Source organism: Theileria parva, chromosome 2, assembly GCF_000165365.1.
Source record: "Theileria parva strain Muguga chromosome 2, complete sequence, whole genome shotgun sequence".
Classification (NCBI taxonomy): domain Eukaryota; phylum Apicomplexa; class Aconoidasida; order Piroplasmida; family Theileriidae; genus Theileria; species Theileria parva.
Window position 1 is genome coordinate 1812994 of NC_007345.1, and position 21599 is coordinate 1834592.

The 21599-nt window shown below is 35.4% G+C and overlaps 8 protein-coding genes across 8 annotated transcripts; 5 read left to right on the forward strand and 3 right to left on the reverse strand.

Moving 5' to 3' along the window:
- Positions 1-185: 185 nt before the first annotated feature.
- Positions 186-1327, forward strand: TpMuguga_02g00894 (uncharacterized protein; the record flags this gene model as incomplete). The annotated part of the gene is made up of 1 exon (XM_760369.2): positions 186-1327. The coding sequence occupies one exon, from the start codon at positions 186-188 to the stop codon at positions 1260-1262; it is 1077 nt and encodes a 358-aa protein (XP_765462.1). The 3' UTR covers positions 1263-1327.
- An 843-nt stretch (positions 1328-2170) lies between these two features.
- Positions 2171-3367, forward strand: TpMuguga_02g00895 (Tp9). The gene has a single exon (XM_760370.2). It carries the CDS (start codon positions 2287-2289, stop codon positions 3289-3291), a length of 1005 nt encoding a protein of 334 aa, XP_765463.1. The 5' UTR covers positions 2171-2286; the 3' UTR covers positions 3292-3367.
- Positions 3368-3785: 418 nt separating this feature from the next.
- Positions 3786-5204, forward strand: TpMuguga_02g00896 (uncharacterized protein; the record flags this gene model as incomplete). Its single annotated transcript, XM_760371.2, has 1 exon — positions 3786-5204. One exon carries the CDS (start codon positions 3786-3788, stop codon positions 5106-5108), a length of 1323 nt encoding a protein of 440 aa, XP_765464.2. The 3' UTR covers positions 5109-5204.
- On the reverse strand, positions 5167-9860 carry TpMuguga_02g00897 (putative integral membrane protein; the record flags this gene model as incomplete). The annotated part of the gene is made up of 3 exons (XM_760372.2): positions 5167-6489; positions 6536-6646; positions 6773-9860. 3 exons carry the CDS (start codon positions 9858-9860, stop codon positions 5189-5191), a joined length of 4500 nt encoding a protein of 1499 aa, XP_765465.1. The 3' UTR covers positions 5167-5188.
- A 764-nt stretch (positions 9861-10624) lies between these two features.
- Positions 10625-13983, reverse strand: TpMuguga_02g00898 (uncharacterized protein). Its single transcript, XM_760373.2, has one exon. The coding sequence runs from the start codon at positions 13634-13636 to the stop codon at positions 10637-10639; it is 3000 nt and encodes a 999-aa protein (XP_765466.1). The 5' UTR covers positions 13637-13983; the 3' UTR covers positions 10625-10636.
- Positions 13984-14591: 608 nt separating this feature from the next.
- On the forward strand, positions 14592-18812 carry TpMuguga_02g00899 (uncharacterized protein; the record flags this gene model as incomplete). Its single annotated transcript, XM_760374.1, has 1 exon — positions 14592-18812. The coding sequence occupies one exon, from the start codon at positions 14592-14594 to the stop codon at positions 18810-18812; it is 4221 nt and encodes a 1406-aa protein (XP_765467.1).
- A 122-nt stretch (positions 18813-18934) lies between these two features.
- Positions 18935-19686, forward strand: TpMuguga_02g00900 (uncharacterized protein; the record flags this gene model as incomplete). The annotated part of the gene is made up of 2 exons (XM_760375.2): positions 18935-19240; positions 19288-19686. 2 exons carry the CDS (start codon positions 18935-18937, stop codon positions 19639-19641), a joined length of 660 nt encoding a protein of 219 aa, XP_765468.1. The 3' UTR covers positions 19642-19686.
- On the reverse strand, positions 19594-21519 carry CPR6 (Peptidyl-prolyl cis-trans isomerase B domain protein). Its single transcript, XM_760376.2, has 5 exons — positions 21176-21519; positions 21068-21141; positions 20858-21033; positions 20291-20828; positions 19594-20222 (listed from the first exon to the last, which is right to left on the reverse strand). Exons 1-5 carry the CDS (start codon positions 21250-21252, stop codon positions 19705-19707), a joined length of 1383 nt encoding a protein of 460 aa, XP_765469.1. The 5' UTR covers positions 21253-21519; the 3' UTR covers positions 19594-19704.
- Between the last annotated feature and the right edge of the window lie 80 nt (positions 21520-21599).

Below are 21599 nucleotides of genomic sequence, written 5' to 3' on the forward strand. Positions count from 1 at the left end.
TGTATGAATACGTGACAACAGTGACAGTCACTGTATGTCATTATATACAAAATTTGCTTTCTATATTTACAGATCCAATCTCAAATCTTGACGAAACCATCCATTAAACCCCATCCCTTTGACAAATTCTATGCGAACCAAACACACTCTCTTAACCCCTTTTAAATACACACTCGTTAATAGCAATGAACTTTATAACTTCCGGAATAATTTTATACTCATTCTACACCTCCAATTGTATGGACCCCGGAGATTCCTCCAATCCTGGTGGTGCCAGACCTAAAAAACCAGCTAAACAAACTCCTAAACCACCCAAAAGGCATCCGGGTGGTCAACCTCCCGGACATGGTCCTTCCGCAGAGTTTAATAAAGAATTGCAAGATAAGCTTAAACTTAGGGGAAAGGCTGGGGGGTCCGATGACACGGTCCCTGAGAAACCCAAACCACCTACATCCCCTGAATATTCAAGGCCTAGCAAACGTACCACACGTCCACCACCACAAGATCCACCTGTTCCTGATAATCAGCCTGGAGGATCTTCTCAAGTCTATGAAGTCAGTGATCCACAACAATCCAGACAAGATTATGTAAATGTTCCATCAGGTGGTGGTACCGGTCAAGGCCAGCAATCATGGTATGTAAATGTTGAAACAGGAGGTCCTGAAGGTCATATAGCTGGGGCATCAGGCGGTGCTACTAGTGATCCCATATATGAAGAACCACCAAATGAAGACGATGAATATGCAGCTGGGGCATCAGGAAGCGATGACGGTTCTGCTAGTTATATAGAACCAGAGTCTAGTCCTCAAGCTCATGTCGAGGAAGGTTTGTATGCAAATATAAAACCTGAAGAGACTGGAGCTCATGGCCCTCCTAGAAGTTCTGAAGGTTCTGGCGGTAGCAGGTCCGGCTCAGGTAAATCAAGTGGCCCACGCACTAGAGCTGCTGATGGAACACAATTAGTCGGAATAGACGCAAAATCTGGAAAAAACAATCCGTTTACTACTTTTAGTACATTTAGATCAGGACCAAAGAATCTTTTTCACCGTCAATATAATCCTAGTCCTGGTTGTGCAATTAGTGTAATTACTTATAACGGTAAGCCAGTTTGGCAAATGGGTGAAGATGATAACTATGCAATGGAAGCTCTTATCTTTCCTATAGGGAGTTCAGAAAAAACCATTATAATAACACTAAAAAGTGGTACTACAGAGACATTTGAAAAGAAAGGAAGAAAAAAACCATGGAAGAAAGTAGATTAGAAAATTTTGAGAAGATTGGTTAAAGGGCTAATTTCAAAAAAATATATAAATGTATTTGAATCATATATATATTAGTTGTTAATGTTAGATAATTAAGTTATTAGTTTGTATTATTAAACCTTCCGCTTGGGCCCAGATTGTTTAATTGATCTCTTCATATAATATTAAAATATAAATTAAATTTGTACTAATTATGAATAATCTGATTGACTGTTCCCAACAGAACAAATAAATTATACACATTAAATGTATACACAATTAGATATATATTCTCATAATTTTATATTATATCATATAACTAATTGTATAGTTGTGTTGTTATCACATATTAATAAAACATGACACTCACATACCTCACTAGACTCTCACACACTGATCTTTGTACATTGTATGACACCATGTTTACTATGGAATACTGTTCAGTATCACAGTCTAATCATACTACTCAAGACTATCGTGGTTTTGTCACATGAACTTATCTTCAACTTTAGACTCAAGAAGCATTACGGATCTACTATTCTAGAACCAATGGATTAAATTACAGTTCATCAGATTCTGATCACCAAGTAACTATTGGAGGATTGCTTCATGGGTTTTGTAATGTTGAAATAGATATTTGTGTGGAAAAACAGACCAACCACTGTTAGCTACAAATGTTGGTTTAAATACTAATCTTAAAATATAAACTCAGATCTAAAGATGATAAAATAGGAATTAATATAATCTATCCAAATAACGGATGACATATGAATATACACAACAGTGTTCCAACACCTCGCATCTCTTTACGAACTATTTTACCATTTTTCACGAATGTTATGAAATTTATCATATTTCTCATGTCTGAATTCATGAGACCACAGTGATCATCACTGTATCCCATGGTCAATAACATACCATTGCCATATTTGTAGATCCAATCGTACATCTACTATATATTTTTAAAACCCCATCCATTTGACAGTTGATCTATAAATCAGTCAGATTATTTTGCACTATTTTTGATACACTCTCGTTAGCAACGATGAATGTTCTAACTACTGGAATAATTTTATACTCATTCTATCTTTCCATTTGTATGGATCCTGATGATGATGTATTTGGATTCGATCCTGATGACGATGGAGACGGAAGCATGCTCCCTCCGCACCAAAGAAGCTCTATGTTTCGTGATGATCTCGGATCATCATTTACCTCAGGTTATACTAAACAAGATTTGGATGCCAAATTTCCAGGTATGAAAAAGAGTAAGGGGCCCAAAGACAAAGGGAAACCTCATCCTACAAAGCCTGTCAAGAGTACCTTAATGCCAGGAAATGATGGTCAAACAGGAGCTACTGGAGGTTATCCAGGTGGTTATCCCACTCAAGGACCTTATGGTCAACCAGGAGCTACTGGACCCTATGGACAAGCAGGTTACGTTGGTCAACCGGGAGCCGTTGGACCTTACGGTCAACCAGGAGCTGTACCCTATGGACAAACTGGTTATCCCACTCAACCAGGAGCAGCTGGAGGTTATCCAGGTGGTTATGCTGGCCAACCTGGTCCTTATGGTCAACCAGGAGCTACTGGACCCTATGGACAAGCAGGTTATGTCGGTCAACCGGGAGCTGCTGGGGGTTATCCAGGTGGTTATCCTCCACCAGGAGCAGCTGGAGGCTATGGAGGCGGCCCACCCGGTCCAGGTCAGCCAAGCGGTCCCCCTGGTCAAGCTCCTGGCAATATGCAATTGTTGAAAATAGATGTAAAAAATCCAAACAATGGTCCAAATATTATTTTTGAAGAATATATAGCCGGAAAGCCAGAACGTCGTCACCGTCAGTTTACCCCTGTTCCTGGATGTGGAATTAATCAAGTAAATTATGACGGCGAAAAAGTTTGGTCATTAGAAGTGGGTGGCGATTATGCAGTAAAAGTTCTTGTTTTTCCTATAGGGTTTAAAGAAAAAACTATTGAAATCACATTTATTGGCGGTGAAAAGGAAATCTATAAAAAGAAAGGGCGTAATAAACCATGGACAAAACAATAAATAGAAACACGAGGGAAGACCAACTGATTAAAGGCGCAATCTTCAAAAATTCCTATTAATGTAGTTGACCTGAGTATATATTAGTTGTTAATGTGTAGACAGAATTATAAGTTGTATTACAAAAAATTCCAATTATATACAGGGTTTTAAATAGATCTCTTAATGTATAAGCTCAGATCTGAGCATAACAGGGTAATTAATATAATTGACCCAATTCATTAACACCAACACACACATTCGTATTTTAACAAGTCATTTCCCTTCCAATTTATTATCATATTACACACATTATTTGAATTTGTTATGATCCACATATCTGAATACATAAGAGACCAGTGATCACCACTGTGTGCTTTATCAATAACATTTGTTTCCCATATTTATAGATCCAATCACACATCTATTTATTTTTTAAGCCCCATCCAATAGATCATTTTTTTCTGTGAACAATACTTGTGAAAATTATTTCAAGTTAGATATGTTCGTTATCAACAATGAATTTTCTAACATCTGGAATAGTTTTATACTCATTCTACCAATGTATCTGCATGGATCGTGATGGAACTGAACCTGAAAGGGGGAATCCAGGTATTAGACTTTACGCTCAAGGTGATCCTGTATTTTTAACTACGCTTAGAGTCACCCCTAATGAATCTCAAATTCTTCACAACATTCTAAAATCACATGAAACTAGTAAAACCAAAGACCCTTCAAAAGGAACTGGTCAATCTGGGATAGATCTTGACAAAATTAGAAGAAATGAGAAGGGGATCCCTCTTTTTGTACTTACCCATCAACTTACACCAGAAGAAGCTGAAATATTGAAAAGGCTTTTGGAAACTCAGGATAAAAGTGGTGGTGGGCATGATCCAAGCCCAGCGCCATCCGCACCTCCTGAAGAACGACCTCCTCCTTACGCTCCTGGTTATGGTCCACCACAAGGACAATCTGGTTTACCAGGGCTTTCACATTTACAAGGTGGCTATCATGGATATGGGCCATATGGGCAACCAGGGGTTACTGGCGGTTATGGAACTGCTTATCCACAACCAGGTCCTTACCAAACACCAGGGGCGACTGGTCCACCAGCTGGTGGTTATGTTCCACCAGTCCAAGGTTATACAGGTGGTGCTGGTGGTTATACTGGACATTATGTTCCTGGCGGCCACGGAACTGGCCATCCACCACAAGGTCCTTATGCTCCACCAGCTCATGGAGGTTATGGCCAACCAGCTCATGGAGGTTATGGCCAACCAGCTCATGGTGGTTATGATCAACCAGTCCAAGGTTATACAGGTGGTGCTGGTGGTTATGGAGGTGGCTATCAACCACAACAAGGTCCTTATCAAACACCAGGGGCGACTGGACCACCAACTCCTGGATATGGTCAACAAGGAGCTACTGGATATACACCATCAGAAGGTCAAGGCCCAACTGATCCTGGAGATGACCCCTCTGGACCATCAGATCCTTCTAGATCGCCAAAGAAAGACAAAGCTAAAAAAAAATTACTTACCTTACAAACTAAAGATACAGAAAGTTCTGATCATATTGAAGTTTTAGAATATAAAATTCCTCAAACCGGTGGGAAGCACCGTAAACACAAAGCTAGGAACGGGTTTGGATTTGAGGCGGTAATGCACGGAAATGTAGAAGTATGGAAAATGAGTGGTCCCTGTTATGCAGTAGAAGTAACAGTAATGGGTGTAGGAAAACCTAAAAAAAGGATAGATATACAATTAAGTGACGGTACTAGAAAAAGATTTGGAAAGAGAGGTAAAAATAAACCATGGGAACCGGAAGTAGAGAAAAAATGATTAACTTGTAGTTTTAATCTTAAAATATCGGACTAAATGTAGTTGTGCATATTATATATTAGTGTCGATAACATTAAAATTCATCTTAAAGATTGGATGGTGTAGAATTTGGATAAAAGTTGTATGACTTCGTAGGTTATATGCTGACCTTGCCACCTAATCCATTCGCCAATGATAATCTCATTGTTTCTGTTAACATAGCTGTAGATGTTAGACTCATTGTATATGGATTTACAAACGGATATGTATCCCTCTAAAAGAGAACCCAAATATTTATTCGAACTAGCGTTACTCAAAATCAAATTAGATATCTCAGACTTAATCTTGTTCAACTCAGAAATATCACCAGTTTTACTAACGCGTGAGAGATACCTTGATAATTTAATTTCGTTTGAAACCGAATCACTTTGTTCCGAAGATGAAATTAAGTCAATAAGGGACTGAACAGGGTCGTGGTTATTTGAGTCTAGCAAGAACAACTCGAATTCATCCTTCGCAGTATCCACTGCAGCCTTACATATGAGGCTCCCGTAGTTATCCATACAATGGGCCATCTTTTCTATTTTCCACGCATCACAAAGGTTCGTTAATTTTTTTTTCTCGTAAGGAACGTAGACTTGTTGGTCTATGTCTTCTATTACCTCATCAATAGTACTTTGAATCTTGCTAAAGTAGGTTTCCCATTTCTTCCTGTATTCTAACTCGTAAACTGTAATCAAGATGCTTGAGTCTATACATGACAGTTTATGTCCTATGTTAACTGAATCATTCAAACACCTTTCGGCCAAAGTTGATAAAACAAGAGTCTGAAAGTCAAAGAATTGCTTCAACTTTCTAATTGATTCTCGGTCATAGTTACTCCTTTTAACTTCTTCCTGTACAAAAGTCTCCACTATCTTCAGTGCCTGTTCTCTAAGAGTCTGCAGGCGGTCCACTTCGTGGGTCATCCTCGTACCTCTACACCACGATTCGTACAGCATGTCAACTGAGTATTCCACCTTCTCGAAGTCATTCAAATCAGTCAGAAAGCCAAAACTATCCTTTGGAATGTGCTGAAACGCTCTATAATTCAGCAAGTCCTTCAAGTGATACTGGGATCCAAACTTACTCTTGTCTAGCAGAACACTCTCCACTTTCTTCACAAACTCCTCCGTAGTTATCAGGTGTCCTGCTGAGGGCTGGATGTTCATGTACTCGTGAGACTGCAGCATTGTGTAATTTACGTTTAGCTTCGATGTGAATCCAAATGAGAACGGGTCATAGTACTCAAAGAAATTCTTCAGTGTTATTAAAATATACATTGTATAAAAATCCGTTTTTATGAAGCTGATAAACCCTTCTGACCACCAACTGAAACTCGGCTGATATATGGTTAGAACTCCTACAACATCATTAGCTCTATTACCTACTATTACTCTAATTATTACCTGTGTATATTAATCTGAACTTAGTATAAAATCCTTCAAATTGGTTATATAAAAGAATGCGATATGTCAGCCACTGCGTGATCCACGAGCACAACGTTGAAATTATCATGCCTACATATAATTTTAACACTATTAACACTGGTAACAAAATTTATAAGACAAAACTAATGGTCTGATATTAATACTATTACTAATTACACTATTAACACTACCAATACTGTAAATTAGATAACTTACTTATGAGTATCATTAAATTTATTATCAATGACGAGTCTCTTCCAAAATCCGACAAGTACACAAACGAGTGAATGATTGTCAGAACTGTGATAATCGAGAAGAATGGGATTGTGTACTTCAATTTCCTTATATTTGGCACGTTCCTCACATACGATATATGATTTCCCACAACACAAAATGAGTATAGCAACAAACTCGATATAAAATACAGTGAAATTAGTGTTAGCCCTATAGACGTGCTATTCAAGTTCTTCATTGTATCTCTAAACAGGTTAGACTTATTCATGTAGTCCATCAACGATTGCACTACCATACATCTTCTTGTACATGTGATAAGTTCCAAATTCTTCTTACTGTTCTCACAGAGCTTAAGAAGATCAACTCTGTCATTTTCCTTCTTTTTACATATTAAACAACACATACAACAATTTCCAGAGCACTCCTTAGTACAACAAGCACACTTACTAGTACATTCTTGAGCACATTTATCACAACAAACACAACACTGACCATTCTGCTTAGTTGCATCACAACAATCACATTTCCCATTTTTAGCTTGACAAGCTTCACAACATATACAGCATATGCAACACTTTTTACCAGAAGTGCCAACAGCCGGACAACTACAACCGCCAGAATCCGATGGACAACACAAACAACATATACAACACTTGCAACCGTTAGGAGGGGTCGGAGTAGTACAAGTACACGGATTTTTATCAGTTTTTTTACAACAACACGTACATTCGGTAGTAGTGGTAGTATTAGAACCAACTTCTTCAAGCTTAAATTCTCTGAAATAAGCTAGATGGAATATTATAATTGAAAGAACTCCATCATATTCTGACAAATATTGTAGGCCTTTCAACATCATATCAAGTAAATCATTAATTCGAGTACTATACCTACAGCATTTACAATCCTCACTTTTTTGCTCTGTTTTACCATTACACTTACATGTTGATTGTTCACACAGGAACGGAGAACACATAAAAGGTCCAAAGTAACTGGCAAATAATCCAACTGCTCTAGTCATTGAAAGAGTTGGAAGTTCGGCTGCAAGGGATTCTTTGCTCTTCCCCAAAATAATTTTACACACTTCATTTTGCCTTTGATGTAACTTACAGACACATTTAATAAATTTATAGTACAATGTGCATACACATTTGCATTCTTTTTTGTCTTTTCCTTCTTTTTTTTCTTCTACCTCACAGGGTTCGGGACATTTACATTTGCATAAAAAACATATAACTGCTTTAGTTAAGTCTACTGCTATTTTCCGCATAAGCTCAAATATCAATAAAAATTCATCTGCTATCCTTACATACACCAGAATAGATAACAATTCAATCACGTACTTTTCCAGAATGGATAATGAAACTTCATTAGTTCTGGAAACAATCAAATTGTCTTCTAAATCGGGAGAAGTGGAGATCTCTTGCAACAACTGTTTTGCTTCGTGAGAACAAGTGACCAAAATGCCATAAACAAATGTTCTATAATGATGATATTTAGACATATCACAGGCGTCACAATTTTCAATAAATTTACATTCTTCATCAGTAAAACATTTATCAAGACATGGACTAAAGCAACCACATTTTTTCTGATTTTCCTTGGAACAGCAATTTTTCAAACAGTTTAAACAACAATTAGATTTTTTACTACTAGGTTGGGTTGATGTTGCAGAACACGGACATGTAGAAGAACCTGATGTTGCTGGTCCACAACCACAATTGGTACCAGGTGTTGCTTCACAACAATGAAAAATATCAGGAATCAGGCACAACACTTCATTACACTGATTGATTACACATGTTATTTCCCACATTAACAAATGTTTCGCATCCACAATCTCCAAATATTCGTCCTGAAGGGTCTTATGGTCCAAACAATCATCGTCTACATTTGAAAAATCAGTACCACCTCTAATCCTGGATATTTTCATCTTCACTGAGGTAACATTCATTAACCGGGCACTGTCAACGCAGTCATAAACCTCCCAAGGAATCCAAAACCCATGCTGTAAATAACACCATGGCTGCATACCTCTAAATAACCGAATGTTAATGGCATTATTAGACATCAGATCCTCAGCCATTCCCTTATCTAAAACCACATCAGGATTTGACTCGTGTGTAATTTTTAAAATTTTACAAATCAAATCATAAAAGGTGTACGGCAATCCGCTTTTCTTGTGTAAATTTATAATCTTGACTAAAATTAAAATGTAAGAAGCAAAAGTAAAAATAAGCGATGTTAAAAATTGAATGTGTTCGAGGTTGAGTGCCTCAAGTGAATTTAAATCATTAATAACTGACAATGTAAGATTGTTAAGAATGGGTGAAAACGACCAACTCAGTGAACCCATAATGAATACCCAACGACTTTTAGAGTATAATACATTCCTAATGGATCGGTTAGTGAACTTAGCTGCAGAGATTTCATCTTCTGGGCTATATGGTAATCTAGATATCAAAAATGATGTTATCAGTGTGATTACAGCAAACACCACAAATAACCTATTAAACAACTTCAAACCAGGATAGTTCTCATCTTCGGATATTTTCAAGTCACCGCTCAGTTGTAATATGAGTTTAACAAGTAGACCTGAGGTGAAAGATCCGCAGAGGAATATGAGCAGGCTTAGTGTATTATTATCGTCATATTTATTATAGGAGCCTTCGAAAATATATTTAATTGTTGCTATCATAAGCCCGTTAGAAACCAGCGATATGCAGAAGACTGGAATCAATGCGAATTTGCCCACCAGAATAAAGTTGTTAGACAACATGTAAATGTATATAGAAACTAAGAAATACAGGATAAACAACAGCCAATGCCAATCTGAGCATACTACACTAGATCCATATTTTATTGAAACTGCGCAGACCACGATTCCGATAACTAGATTAAATCTTCTTAAAAAGAAGGAAATCGTTTGCGAATCGTAACTTGTGGTACCTAGGAATCGTAGAAACACATACGATTCCAAATCCACCACAGAGTTGATAATCATACAGCTCAATCCGGCCATAAAGAATGCCAGATGAGTTTCATATCTAGAATATTCACTGGTTCCCCTCATTATCTCAATAAAATATAGATATACTTACTATACCCATTTATTTGGTTTACCTTTTAAAATCTATAGTAATGTACATTACATTAAGCTCCTTTGTATTGAAAGTTTAAAATTATTACTACATTTGAAGACTTCATTATATGATAAAATAAAACTTTAAAACTTTATTAATACCGATTTTATATTTTACAGTTGAATAACCTATTCTTCAGTGAAATTTAGAGAATGCTCAGGGAGAGTTAAACTAAAAAAATAAAAACCAAAATCCAAAAATCACAAATTAACAAACATTAAATATCCTTTCAAATTTTAAAACTACTTGTTACATCATTATTTAATTTTAAAAATGTGTAAATTTAAAACCAAAGATTAGAACGTTTAAAATCATCAACTAGTTGTTTAAAACTGTTTGAACAAGGCCAAATGTATATAGATCACTGTGAATATTATAAGAAACCAATATTTTACATATAAAATCAACTACCTTTTAATATTACATAATATATACCAATTGTTACAATTCAATTCTCACGGCACTACAACTACAATGAATTCAGCCTAAAATTTCTTCATTTTTTAATTTTATTATTAAATTTATCTAAATGTTATATTTTATTTAAAATATTTTAATATCATCTCTAAATTATTTAATTTCTACAAACTTATAAGTAGAATCTCTTTCTTGGAATAAAACAAACCAATATACAAAGTTCTAACCATATACAAAAATGTACAGAACATATAATTTCTATACTTATATAATTATTTTTAGTATCAAATTAATTAGATAGTCTATGGGCCAGTGATAGTATTTCCAACTTTATGTCCGAGAGGTGGGATAATTCCGTCATGATTCTGGAGCAGTCGTCTGAAAATTTATCAAATTTGGTGAAATCTAGGTTCTGTTTCTTTGCCAAATCGACAAGCTTGTCAAAAGAGTCCGCAAAGGTCTCTTTTAAATCCTCGACAGAAAAGATTTGTGAGCACTCAGAATACAAATCAGTTATCGTTTTAATCACCAGGTTAACATCCTCTGTTGGATCCTCAGATTGTGTGTTATCCTGAAGGTCTGTGTACTTGAACACCCAGTTAATCAAGTGGATTTTGATCTGTGAAAATATAAAGTTTGAAAGGAGCTCAGCGGACTTCTTCCTCAGTATCTTCGCTTCCATAACACAGTTCTCTGCATTTATTCCTAAAACTAACAATAAATCATAGTTCTTTGTATCGTCTTCTTCAGATTTACCAGTTTTTTGTGTGTGGAAAGAGAGATTTCTTATTTTAAGTGGAATTGAAAACGTAAAGAAATCAAGGGTCTGAATGATTAGACATAGTTTCTTCACACATAGATTCTTTTCAAGTTCATTTTCTATCAAAGTGCTAAAATATGCAAAAAGGTTTATTGACTTTGAAATGGAGGCACTTGACAGAAACGAAAACTTTTCTGAAATCCCAAAGTACACATCCAAATGTTCGTTTAGCCGAATGGATGAATGTATTAGGTTATAGGTTTTCCCTTCAAGTTCCAACTTTTCAAAAACATCCCAGGTTTCTTGGTTTAAGTCTTCGTGTACTTTAACCAAATTTTGCTCGAATACCAACTCTATATTCTTCTTAGATTCAGCACTTATGTACCTGTGCAGCACTTCCGTCAGAACCGACCCCAAATCCTTTTCAACAAACTGTAACGATACTCCATCTTGAAATTTGTGATACTTTAGGTGTTTTTTCAAAAGCTCAGTTAACATTTTTTCAGTAGCTTTAGGGCATTTTGTGTAATTCTTTACAGTTTCCTTATAAATCTTCTCTACCTCCTTAAGACTCAATACCACAGAATCTATATCAGTAACAGCTTCTCCACAAACTGTTTCAATCTTAAAACTTGAAAATAAGTTCTCCAAAGCTTTAACAAACACACCTTCCATCACAAAATATAGGTTTTCGTAATAATTACACAAGTCAGTTGCTATTTTATCTTCGGTTTCCGAAGACTTATTCTCATCATTTGCAGAATCACCATGATTATCAATATCAGTACTAGTTGACTGAGCATTAACATCACTGTTGCCAACAGATTCCTTGGTTTCTTCATCTAAATCAGAATTTATCAAAAACTTCAGATACATTTCAGAGTAGGGACCAGATTTACAGGTCATTGGCAATTTTAACTGGTTTTTTAAAAACTGTGTCGTTTCAGCTATTTTCTGATAATCTCGATTAATTCCGTCGGTAAAACTATCGTGTATTTTTAAAATCATTTTCTTGCCTATCTCACTCGACTTGGACGAGTCTGGCAAATACTGCCCCTCTTTTTTGAACAGATACACACAGGTTAGTGAATTTAGTAGATGAAGCAGAAACAAATTAGAATGTTTAAATCCTCTTAGAACTTTATCCAGGTGTTCTTGAAACGAATCCATTGTGACTGGGGATTCAGTACTGTAGTTAATTGGTATTATTGGGGTGTTCTTAAGCGTCGAAAGTGTATCACTTATTGATCCTGAAATGGTCAAAACTATCAACACTGGTTCTATTTTTTCCAAAGTTGGTCTTAATTCCTTTTCGTATTTCTCCATGTCATCACAAGAATAACACTCTGTCAGTGCAAAAAATGTCAAGTCAATAAACTTTGCTTCTCCTACCTGTTCCAAATTACTAATTGTATCCTTCAAAACAAGCGAGACTGAGTTAGTGATTTTAAACTTCGACAAATCATTTTCAAAGTATTGTATTACTACATATGCAAAAATCCTCGCCAAGGCCATGTTGTTAATCTCAATAATTCCCTGAATGTACTCAGGTGTACAAGATATCCCTTTCAGCAGGTGCAAATAATCCAAAACTTCCAAAATTCTCTTCTTATACATCAATACTTCGTGTAAAGTATAAGATTTAGATTCACTTGTTTGAGAGTCCATTGATCTAGCTGAGGATGGTGATATATCATCTTGGTTTATCTTTGACTCTTTACTTTGACTATAGTTAACCGGTGAGTTGTAAATTCCTTTAAGATTATCAAAAATACTTCTAACATTTGAAATCTGGTCATTTACGTTAACAAATGAGGTTTTTAAGTCCTCTATGCAAACAAAAGACTGCCCAACGTGCTTAAGGTGTGTTCCAACCAACTCTCTCAACTGAGTGTTTATCTGCATCAACTGAGACTCAAGAAACTCTATAGATTCTGGGATCTTATCAAGTGTTTTGTTGAATATAATGTTTTCATGTATATTATAGTCATCTTCGAAGTACTCTCTTGAAACGTTATCAATACTACTCTCTACAAGTACACTTGGTGATTCGATGTTATCGGCTAATTTATCCTTTAAAATGTTAAACTCCGGACATTCTGAATAAATCTCTTCTATCTGGTTTAGGTAAACATTGAAATCTGACTCATATACTTTGGGAACGGTTTTTATATTCTTGGTAATATCCTCAAGGTTCTCAACGGTTGTTTTATTTCCTCTAATCATATCAAGAAGGTGCTTACCACTGTTCCCAAGATCATCAAGCAGTGTTGCATTTAATTTTGGTGGGCCCCAATCTATGGAGGCTATAGTTGCGATATTACTTGTAATTCCCAAACCCTTAAGTTGCTCATCCTTAATAATATAGGGTGAATCTAAGGGGTCAAACGGGTTCAAATTCGGGTCTTTAGAACTCTTTATATCCTCCTCTGGAGGTTCAGGTTTATTCTCATGGTTAGAGGTCACGTGTTGATTATCCTCCGCAGAACCAATGATATTCCTTAAAAATGGAGGTACTAACCAAACCATGTTTAACTAACATCTAAGAAATTTATTAAACAGTTTCCTATTTTACATTCCATTTATTTTTTAAAGATATTTATCTCCTTGATATATAGATTTGAAGTGAATTAATCATTTTTTCAAAAAATTAAATCTATAAACTTATTTTACAATTCAAATGTTTTAATATTTAAAGAATCTACAAATTATAGACTCAAAAATAAGGTTAAAACTGGAAGAAGAATGGTCAGTGCACTCGGAGTATGAAATTTGAGGAGGTGTAAGGTTCATCAGTTTAAACAACAATTAAAATAAACCTAAAATTAAATTAATATTATTAAAATACAAAATGAGGAATTTTAAACAGACATACATGAAAAAATAATTAATATTGTCCAAAGGCGTACCCTCATATTACATGTAACTCCCTTTATATGATCTATTATTTCGAATTTTTAATTTTTCAGTTATACATCAGTAGATATATTTTAAAATTGGGAAATTCAGATAAATACTGTAATTTATGGCATTTTAATTTTGTAGCATGTATTACTACAGTCAAAAAGTATGATTGTTATATTTTAAGGAAAGACCATTTTAAAGCCCATATTTTTCAAATTTGAATTAATATATTTTATAAAACGACAAGTAAATCATTATAGTTTAATATTTTAAGATCCATTAGATATTTCCTCATGGAATACTCGTTTGAAATTCATTCCTTCTAATTTCAGCAATGTCACTGTTTGCTTGTTATTCTCGGCCAAATATCCCCCGAGACCTTGTTCATTATAATAAGAAGGACCTGCAAAAACAGTATGTTAGCTTCGTTAAGAATAATTCCCATGAAGCATCAAGAGCAGCTTGCGAATCTTTTGTACAAAAATGCAGTATAAAAAACCTAAATAGTATAATAACACTAGGACTATATGGAATCCAAAATAACAAATTATCGGTTACAGTTAAGACCAATATCGTCCAGATGTTCGTCCTAATTTCAAAAGTCCGTGACTACAACTGCCTTCTTCTGTATAGATCCGATATTTTGAGTATTTTATACAAATATGCAATGGTTTTAAAGACTCGCCGCCCGTATTGCTTCGAGAAAGATGTCCCAATCTTAGAAGTTATTAGGTTTTCAGAGTATGTAGTCCACGTTATCGAGGAGTTCTCTAACTGCAACTCGTACGGTACACTTCCAGATGACGGAATACCAGTATATATTAAGAAGCTTTCAAACGAAGCAAAGAAGATCAAGTCGAAGTTGATGAAGAAGGGAGTGAAGTTTACCATGGGCTCCTGGGATATGCCATACCACAGAAACGAATCATTGAACACTTTAGGTGATAGTGATGAGTTGATTGTGGTAAAAACGCTTGGAGAAAGAACCAAAGAACTCCAAGATAATATATCTTCAATTGAAGCCCAAATGCACAGCAATAATGTATTTGAACCTGGCTCTTCAGTAGACGAATCAGTAATTTCTGAACTAATCAGCTCATTGAGTCTGTACGAGTTTAAAACACAAAACTTGATTCAGGAATCAGTAGATTCAGAATCAATGGAAAACTACGATGAACTAATGAATATATTAGACTACATAAAACATTTGATCAATACTCTGAATAGTAAAATGTGCATATCTTTGGATCAAGAATACATAGCAAACAATTTGCCAGAAGCTATTAGTTTTGATCCATTTGATAATATTCCGTCACAAGAACATACTTTACATGAAAATCAAACTGAACAAATGGATGGAAACGAGTCAGACGTAAGTACTGAATTGTATGATTTCGCTCGACAAGATGAAGCTGAATCTGTGGATCAACAATCTGAAACTCAGAGACAATTATTAGATGAACAAATAGCTAGTGAGGAATCATTAAAAAACAGGTCTAAAGAAATATTGGAAGACAACTTCGATCCCTTCGGAATCAATTTTAATAATCAACCAAGCACCTCCACACTCAGTACAGAGAATTTGAACACATCAGTTCCATCAACAGTCGATGAATTAATTGACCATAATTTGAACAAACCTGCTTCAGAGGATGTAGAATATTTGAAGAAGTCGAGTGAAGCTCACGAAAGATCCAGCTCTTTGGATGATTTTAAACACAAACCCATGTTCAGAGAAGAAAAGTCACAGGAAATCGATTCGCACGAAGCTGAATCAGATTCTAACTCAGATGAGACTTTAGAAGATGAAGAGTCGATGGATTCACAAATGGATCAATTCGTGGACCAAAAGGATGAAGAACTATTTGAAAGTACAGTAAGGTGTGAATCATTCAAGTCAAGTGAGAGAAAACCAGAAGAATTTGATTTAAATAACTTAACCTCGGATGAATTGGTTTTGGATGATCAACAAGTTGAAGAGCTGGTGAAGAATGTAGAAATTCCTGAGAAAATTGAACCTGAAGCTGATGAGAAGGAAGCTGAGGAATTGGCAGAAACTGAGGACATTGAAAACTTGTATAAAGATATATCGTATGTTATGGGTACACTGAAGAGAATAAATACATATTTGGAGTCAAAACCGCCCAAATTTGTAGCCAATTCCAAGACTTATCAAGAGCTTCAGGCTTCACTCCACAGGGACTTTTTCGACAAATACCTGACATACGGAAGTGACAAACTTTCTAAGAAAAAGTTGTTGGAACAGGAGGAAAAACAATTAGCCCAGGAAGAGAAGAAGGTGAGAGATGAAATCTTAGGGAAAGACTTATTTTCAAACATGGATGAGAATCTGTATAAGAGATTGTCAAACATATATTTGCCAAGGAAAAACTCGACCTTTTCCTCAAATGTCCTGCCGTATGACAACTCATTAGTGAAGTCTTCAATATCGTCATCAGTACCACCATTCCCCTCATATTCTACATACTCAATAAATACCTGCATTGATAACCCATACAACAATGCTCCAGTAACAATAGATTCACACACACCCACATCTTACAATCCTGGGCGAGATACTTACTACACAATCAACTACAACCCGGCTGATTTACAAAAATCGTCTGAGCTTCTGGACAAAAAAGGGATTTATAGCGATTCGAAGAGGGCTGAAATAGTTTTCACAAAAGGGATACCGTCTGATAATCTAAAAAACAAGTTGATAAAACAGTCACAACTTGCTAAAAGGTTATTGGGAGGAATTGAACAATTTTCATTTGAAGAACAGGAAGTCCCAGATTTTGAAGATGAAAGTGTATTTTCAGAAACTGAACATGATGCTAAAAATTCAAATAAATCAACTAAACTATCCATAGAAGACTACTCAGTAGATGGAGAGGACATTCCAGAAGATTTTGATGATTTTGAAAATCAACCTGAACCTGAACCTGACAATTTTGAAGAGAACGTGAATGAATATGGATACCCAATTTTAGATTTTAATGCAGTGGATAACGAGAGTGCCAAATCAGGAGAAAATGAGAAAATTCCAGAGGATTTATATGAAAAAATCTCAGAAAAAGAGCCTGAAGGAGAGGAAGGAGGTGAAGATGAAGTTAAAGACGACTCTCAGGAAGGTAGTCTAAATTACCATAAAGTATTTTATAACAAGTATAAATCTAACGAGGAGCTTTCAGATATTAGCTTTGATGAGGAATCAAAATCGTCATCAGGAAGTTCCGATAAATCCTCAAAATCAGGAGATAAAAAATCGCGAAGGAAGTCACATAAGGGTGAAAATGAGAAATCTGAGCATGAGAGGAAGCATAAAAAGGAAAAGGGTGAGAAAAGGAAAGAGAAACATAGAAAAGAATCAGATAGGGAGGAAAAAAGAGAGAAATCACATAAAAGAAAAGGTAAATCAGGAAAGAAACATGATAAAGATAAAAAACACTCTACAAATGATTTAAGAGATTCGAGATATCAGCACTCAGTTCACGAATCAACTAACTTAGAAGGAAGCCAGTATGATTACGGAATGCCATCGAATTATCATTATCCTGCACAATATTACAACATGCCTACTCATCGCAGAGATTATAGAAGAAGGCGTGAAGAATACGGGGACAGATATGCCCCATCGTATTACGAACACGTTTCAGCCAGCTCACAATATGAAGATGCCTCCTCATTTACAGACCAATACTATGACTCATATGGTTCTGAATCAATTTATGGTCACAGACCTGATCCCAGATATTATGCTTATAATCAGCACAATACATATGATAGAGGTGATAAATTTGAAAGAGTTGAAACCAACAGTAAAATTGTAGAACTCAGCTCAACAAGTAATACGGATTATGGATCAAATCATAGTGGAAATATAGGTAAATATGTTAAGATAGTAAATGATAATGAGAAGTTTGTTAAGAATTTTAAAATACAAGAAAATGGAGGAAGTGCAAAAGATACAAAAGATGAGGATGAAACTCCAAACGATTCTGAGAAAAAGGAACCAGAGCAAAAATTAGATAATTCAGGAGCAATAACAAACGCAAACTTGGTCAAAAAAGTAATTAAACACGGAGGAGATGTGATATACGAAGATGAGCTTTTCTCAGTCAAATTTAAGCAATACACTAGATATGAGCCCGTTTTGTACAACGAAAATACAATAACAATTCAAAACAACTCCATGTTTTCATTTTCTGTCTCTTTGGATTACTCAAATTTTGAAAACTTCCCAATTAACCTCAAGTTCCTGAATAAGGATTTCAAAAACTTGAACATTGTCCCTGAGGCTAAGATTAACCAGTACTTCAGCACCTATTGCTTTGGACCATTTGTAGGCCTTCCAAAGGTAGAAATTACAGCACACGTTGATGCAAGCACTGACAAGAAATATAACATTTACTTGCCAATAGCAATTTCCTGTTTCTTCGTGCCCACCTTAGATATTAACAGTTTATCCCAAAGGTATTTCAATTCTGATAAGTTCAGACATATCATGAAGAATAAGGTGTATTTCAATATTCCAAAGGTGCTAAGCTTGAGAGATGTGTTGACTGTCATAACAACTTATGGAAGGTTTAAGATTTTACAGCAGGCTGACCAGTACTTTTATTTGGCCTCCACCTTTTCAGCTCCCTTCTATTTCAATTCTCAAGAACTGTACAAATTCACGATATTCGCAATGATTGAAATCTCACCCAGCTACTACAACGTTCACATTTCCTCTGATTCATACCGACTTGCAAACACCACCTCGATGTTGTTTAAGTATATTTTACAACAGTAATTTTAATACTATTTTAAATACTTGATAATTAGATTCATAAATATTATATTTCTACTCAAATTCGTAAGTATGTGTAACATCTGGTGTTGATTTTACGCCTTTCAGATCCATTCATTAAGATTATGATTGAAAATGAACAAAATTTTAATTTTAGTGAATCTGAATTCTCAAATATAAAAAATTTAAAGCCGGGATTAAAAAATGTATCACTTCACGGAGTTATTGTGGAATTTATAAATGATCCACCTCAAAGTACTACTGAACCCAGGAATTTCAGATATCATTACAAGTTTGCAGATTCCTCAGGGAGTGTAACACTAGCAGTTCCACACGGAATCCTCATGGATACGATTTCAAAGCTTACTTCTTACGTCAGCTTAACTTCAGGACACAATTCCTCTAAAGTTGAACAATATCTCTTCTCTAAGGTATTTTAATAATAAAAAAATAATTCAAAATTAATTATTATTCTTAGGTTCCAGTTTTAGATTTGGATTCGGCTCCCGGTTTCACAGTCAAAGAAGTCCAACCATCCGCGTCAAATTCCACTAAGGGTGAAATGAAACATATAGACCCGGAATTTGATGAAGATTCCGATTGGATTGGATGGAGTGATGACGAGGAATCAAACAGGGAATCCTTAAAGTGGTTACTCCAACCAGGAGATGTAATTTATATACCTTCAGCCTTAACCACATGGTCACATGGACAAATGGTACTCGTACCAAGTGAATCTAAAAACGAACCACTGATGAAAATCTGTAAATTCCAAACCCAAATTAAAATGGACCCCGATATGAGTAAACAATTTACTGGGTCTAAAGACTAAACTAACATGGAACTACCATCTCTTAACACATTACATATTTTAAAGTTTTTTATTTTTTACACATTACAATGATCCACAATTTATTATAACCACGTCATTTACAGGCCTGTCACCTGGTCCAGTCTCGACTTTCTCTAAGTCATCCAGGTATTCTGAGCCCACCATGACTTTACCAAAAACGACATGCTTCCCATCAAGATGAGGTGCAGGAGCAAACGTTATAAAAAATTGCGACCCATTGGTGTTTGGACCTGAGTTCGCCATACTCAAAATGCCTCTTTCAGTATGTTTGTCGGTGAAATTTTCGTCATCAAACTTCTCTCCGTAAATGCTCTTTCCACCAGTTCCATCTCCGTTAGTGAAATCACCTCCCTGAGCCATAAAACCCTTAATTATCCTGTGGAATTTAGAATTTTTAAAGTTGAATTCATGGTCTGTTTGACACAGTTTCCTGAAGTTCTCAGCTGTTTTCGGAACAGTATCAGAGAAAAGCGCAAAAACCATCTTGAATGTTGTATCCCCCAGGGAAACCTCGAAAAATACCTTTGGAAGTTTGTTATAGTCTCGGATTCCTCTTTTCTCTAAAATTATCAAATTAACACATTTAAACCAAATTTAATTAGTTGTATTAGGAGTAACTAGAAAATACCGTCATAAAAGGTCATTTTAGAAAAGATGCTTCCGTATCTCTTCTTATCAACCTGGTTGTAATTAGACTGTCTCTGTTTGGCAAGTTTGAGGTAATTTTGCCCATCCACATTGTCAGGGTCGAGTTTTAGCAGATTGTTGAGATCTTCAATAGCTCCATCCAAAAGATCATAATTTAGCCTTGCTACTGCTCTTCTGAAAAGAGCCTTTACGCTATTACGATCTAGTTTAAGTGCTTCAGAAGCGTTTTTTTCAGCATCTCTAAACTCAGAAACCTTTAAGTAGCAATTAGAAAGGTTAAGATAACATTGCAGTTTTGTGACATTTGCCAACTTCATTGATTCATCTGGCCACTCGCTCGACTCACTCAGATATTCCAACCCTTCAAGGTACATGGAAATTGCACCTCTATAATTTCCTTGGCTAAACTTGTTGTTTCCATCCACCTTAACATCTACGGATGCCTGCAACTTCTCGTCAATTGACAGCTCCCATTTATTCTTTGGCTTAACTCTGAAGTTTAACAACTCGATTTCAAACTAAAAAAATTAGTTATTATTAAATTTACATGTAAAACTGCGTTTGGTGGTATTGAATCACCTGCTCCAGACTTTCCATAACCATATTCTGGCTGAATTACAAGTAAAGCCTTCTCACCCATCTTCATCGTTCCTACGCCCACATCCCATCCCTTAATTACACTTCCTTCTCCAAGCACAAACTTAAATGTTGTATTACGGTCATCTAAATAATTATAGATATTGTTATTGAAACTTACAGGAGGAATCAAATACAGTTCCACAATCAAGTTTCCCTGTATAATGAACTTCCACCTCTTCGCCGGGTTTGGGTCTATATTAAAATTATCTACCAAGTTTAAACTAACACTTCATCGAACTCTGAGTGTTTCAAGACGGTTTTCAAAACGCCTCCGTCTCCAGATACGTCAATCGGTCCTCCCATTTTAAATCAACAACAAGTTAGAATGATACACCCTTTAAATTATGGAATATAAAGGAATCCTCGGCCAAATAGTGAAATATACCTGAAAATAAAAACAGAATCTTAAGCCACAAATTTATTGTAAATTTAAAGGAAACCAACAATAATCACTAAAAATCTCGACAAAATGTAAAATCCTTCTAAAACTTACAAAAAATAGGTTTAAATAAACAAAATTCAATAAATTGATAAAATATACAGCAATAATTATTAATAATAATGATAAAATACTAACACATATATTTTGATTCCTTACACCCTCATAAATGATCATAAACTAATCCATTCCATAATTCATTTTTTAATCA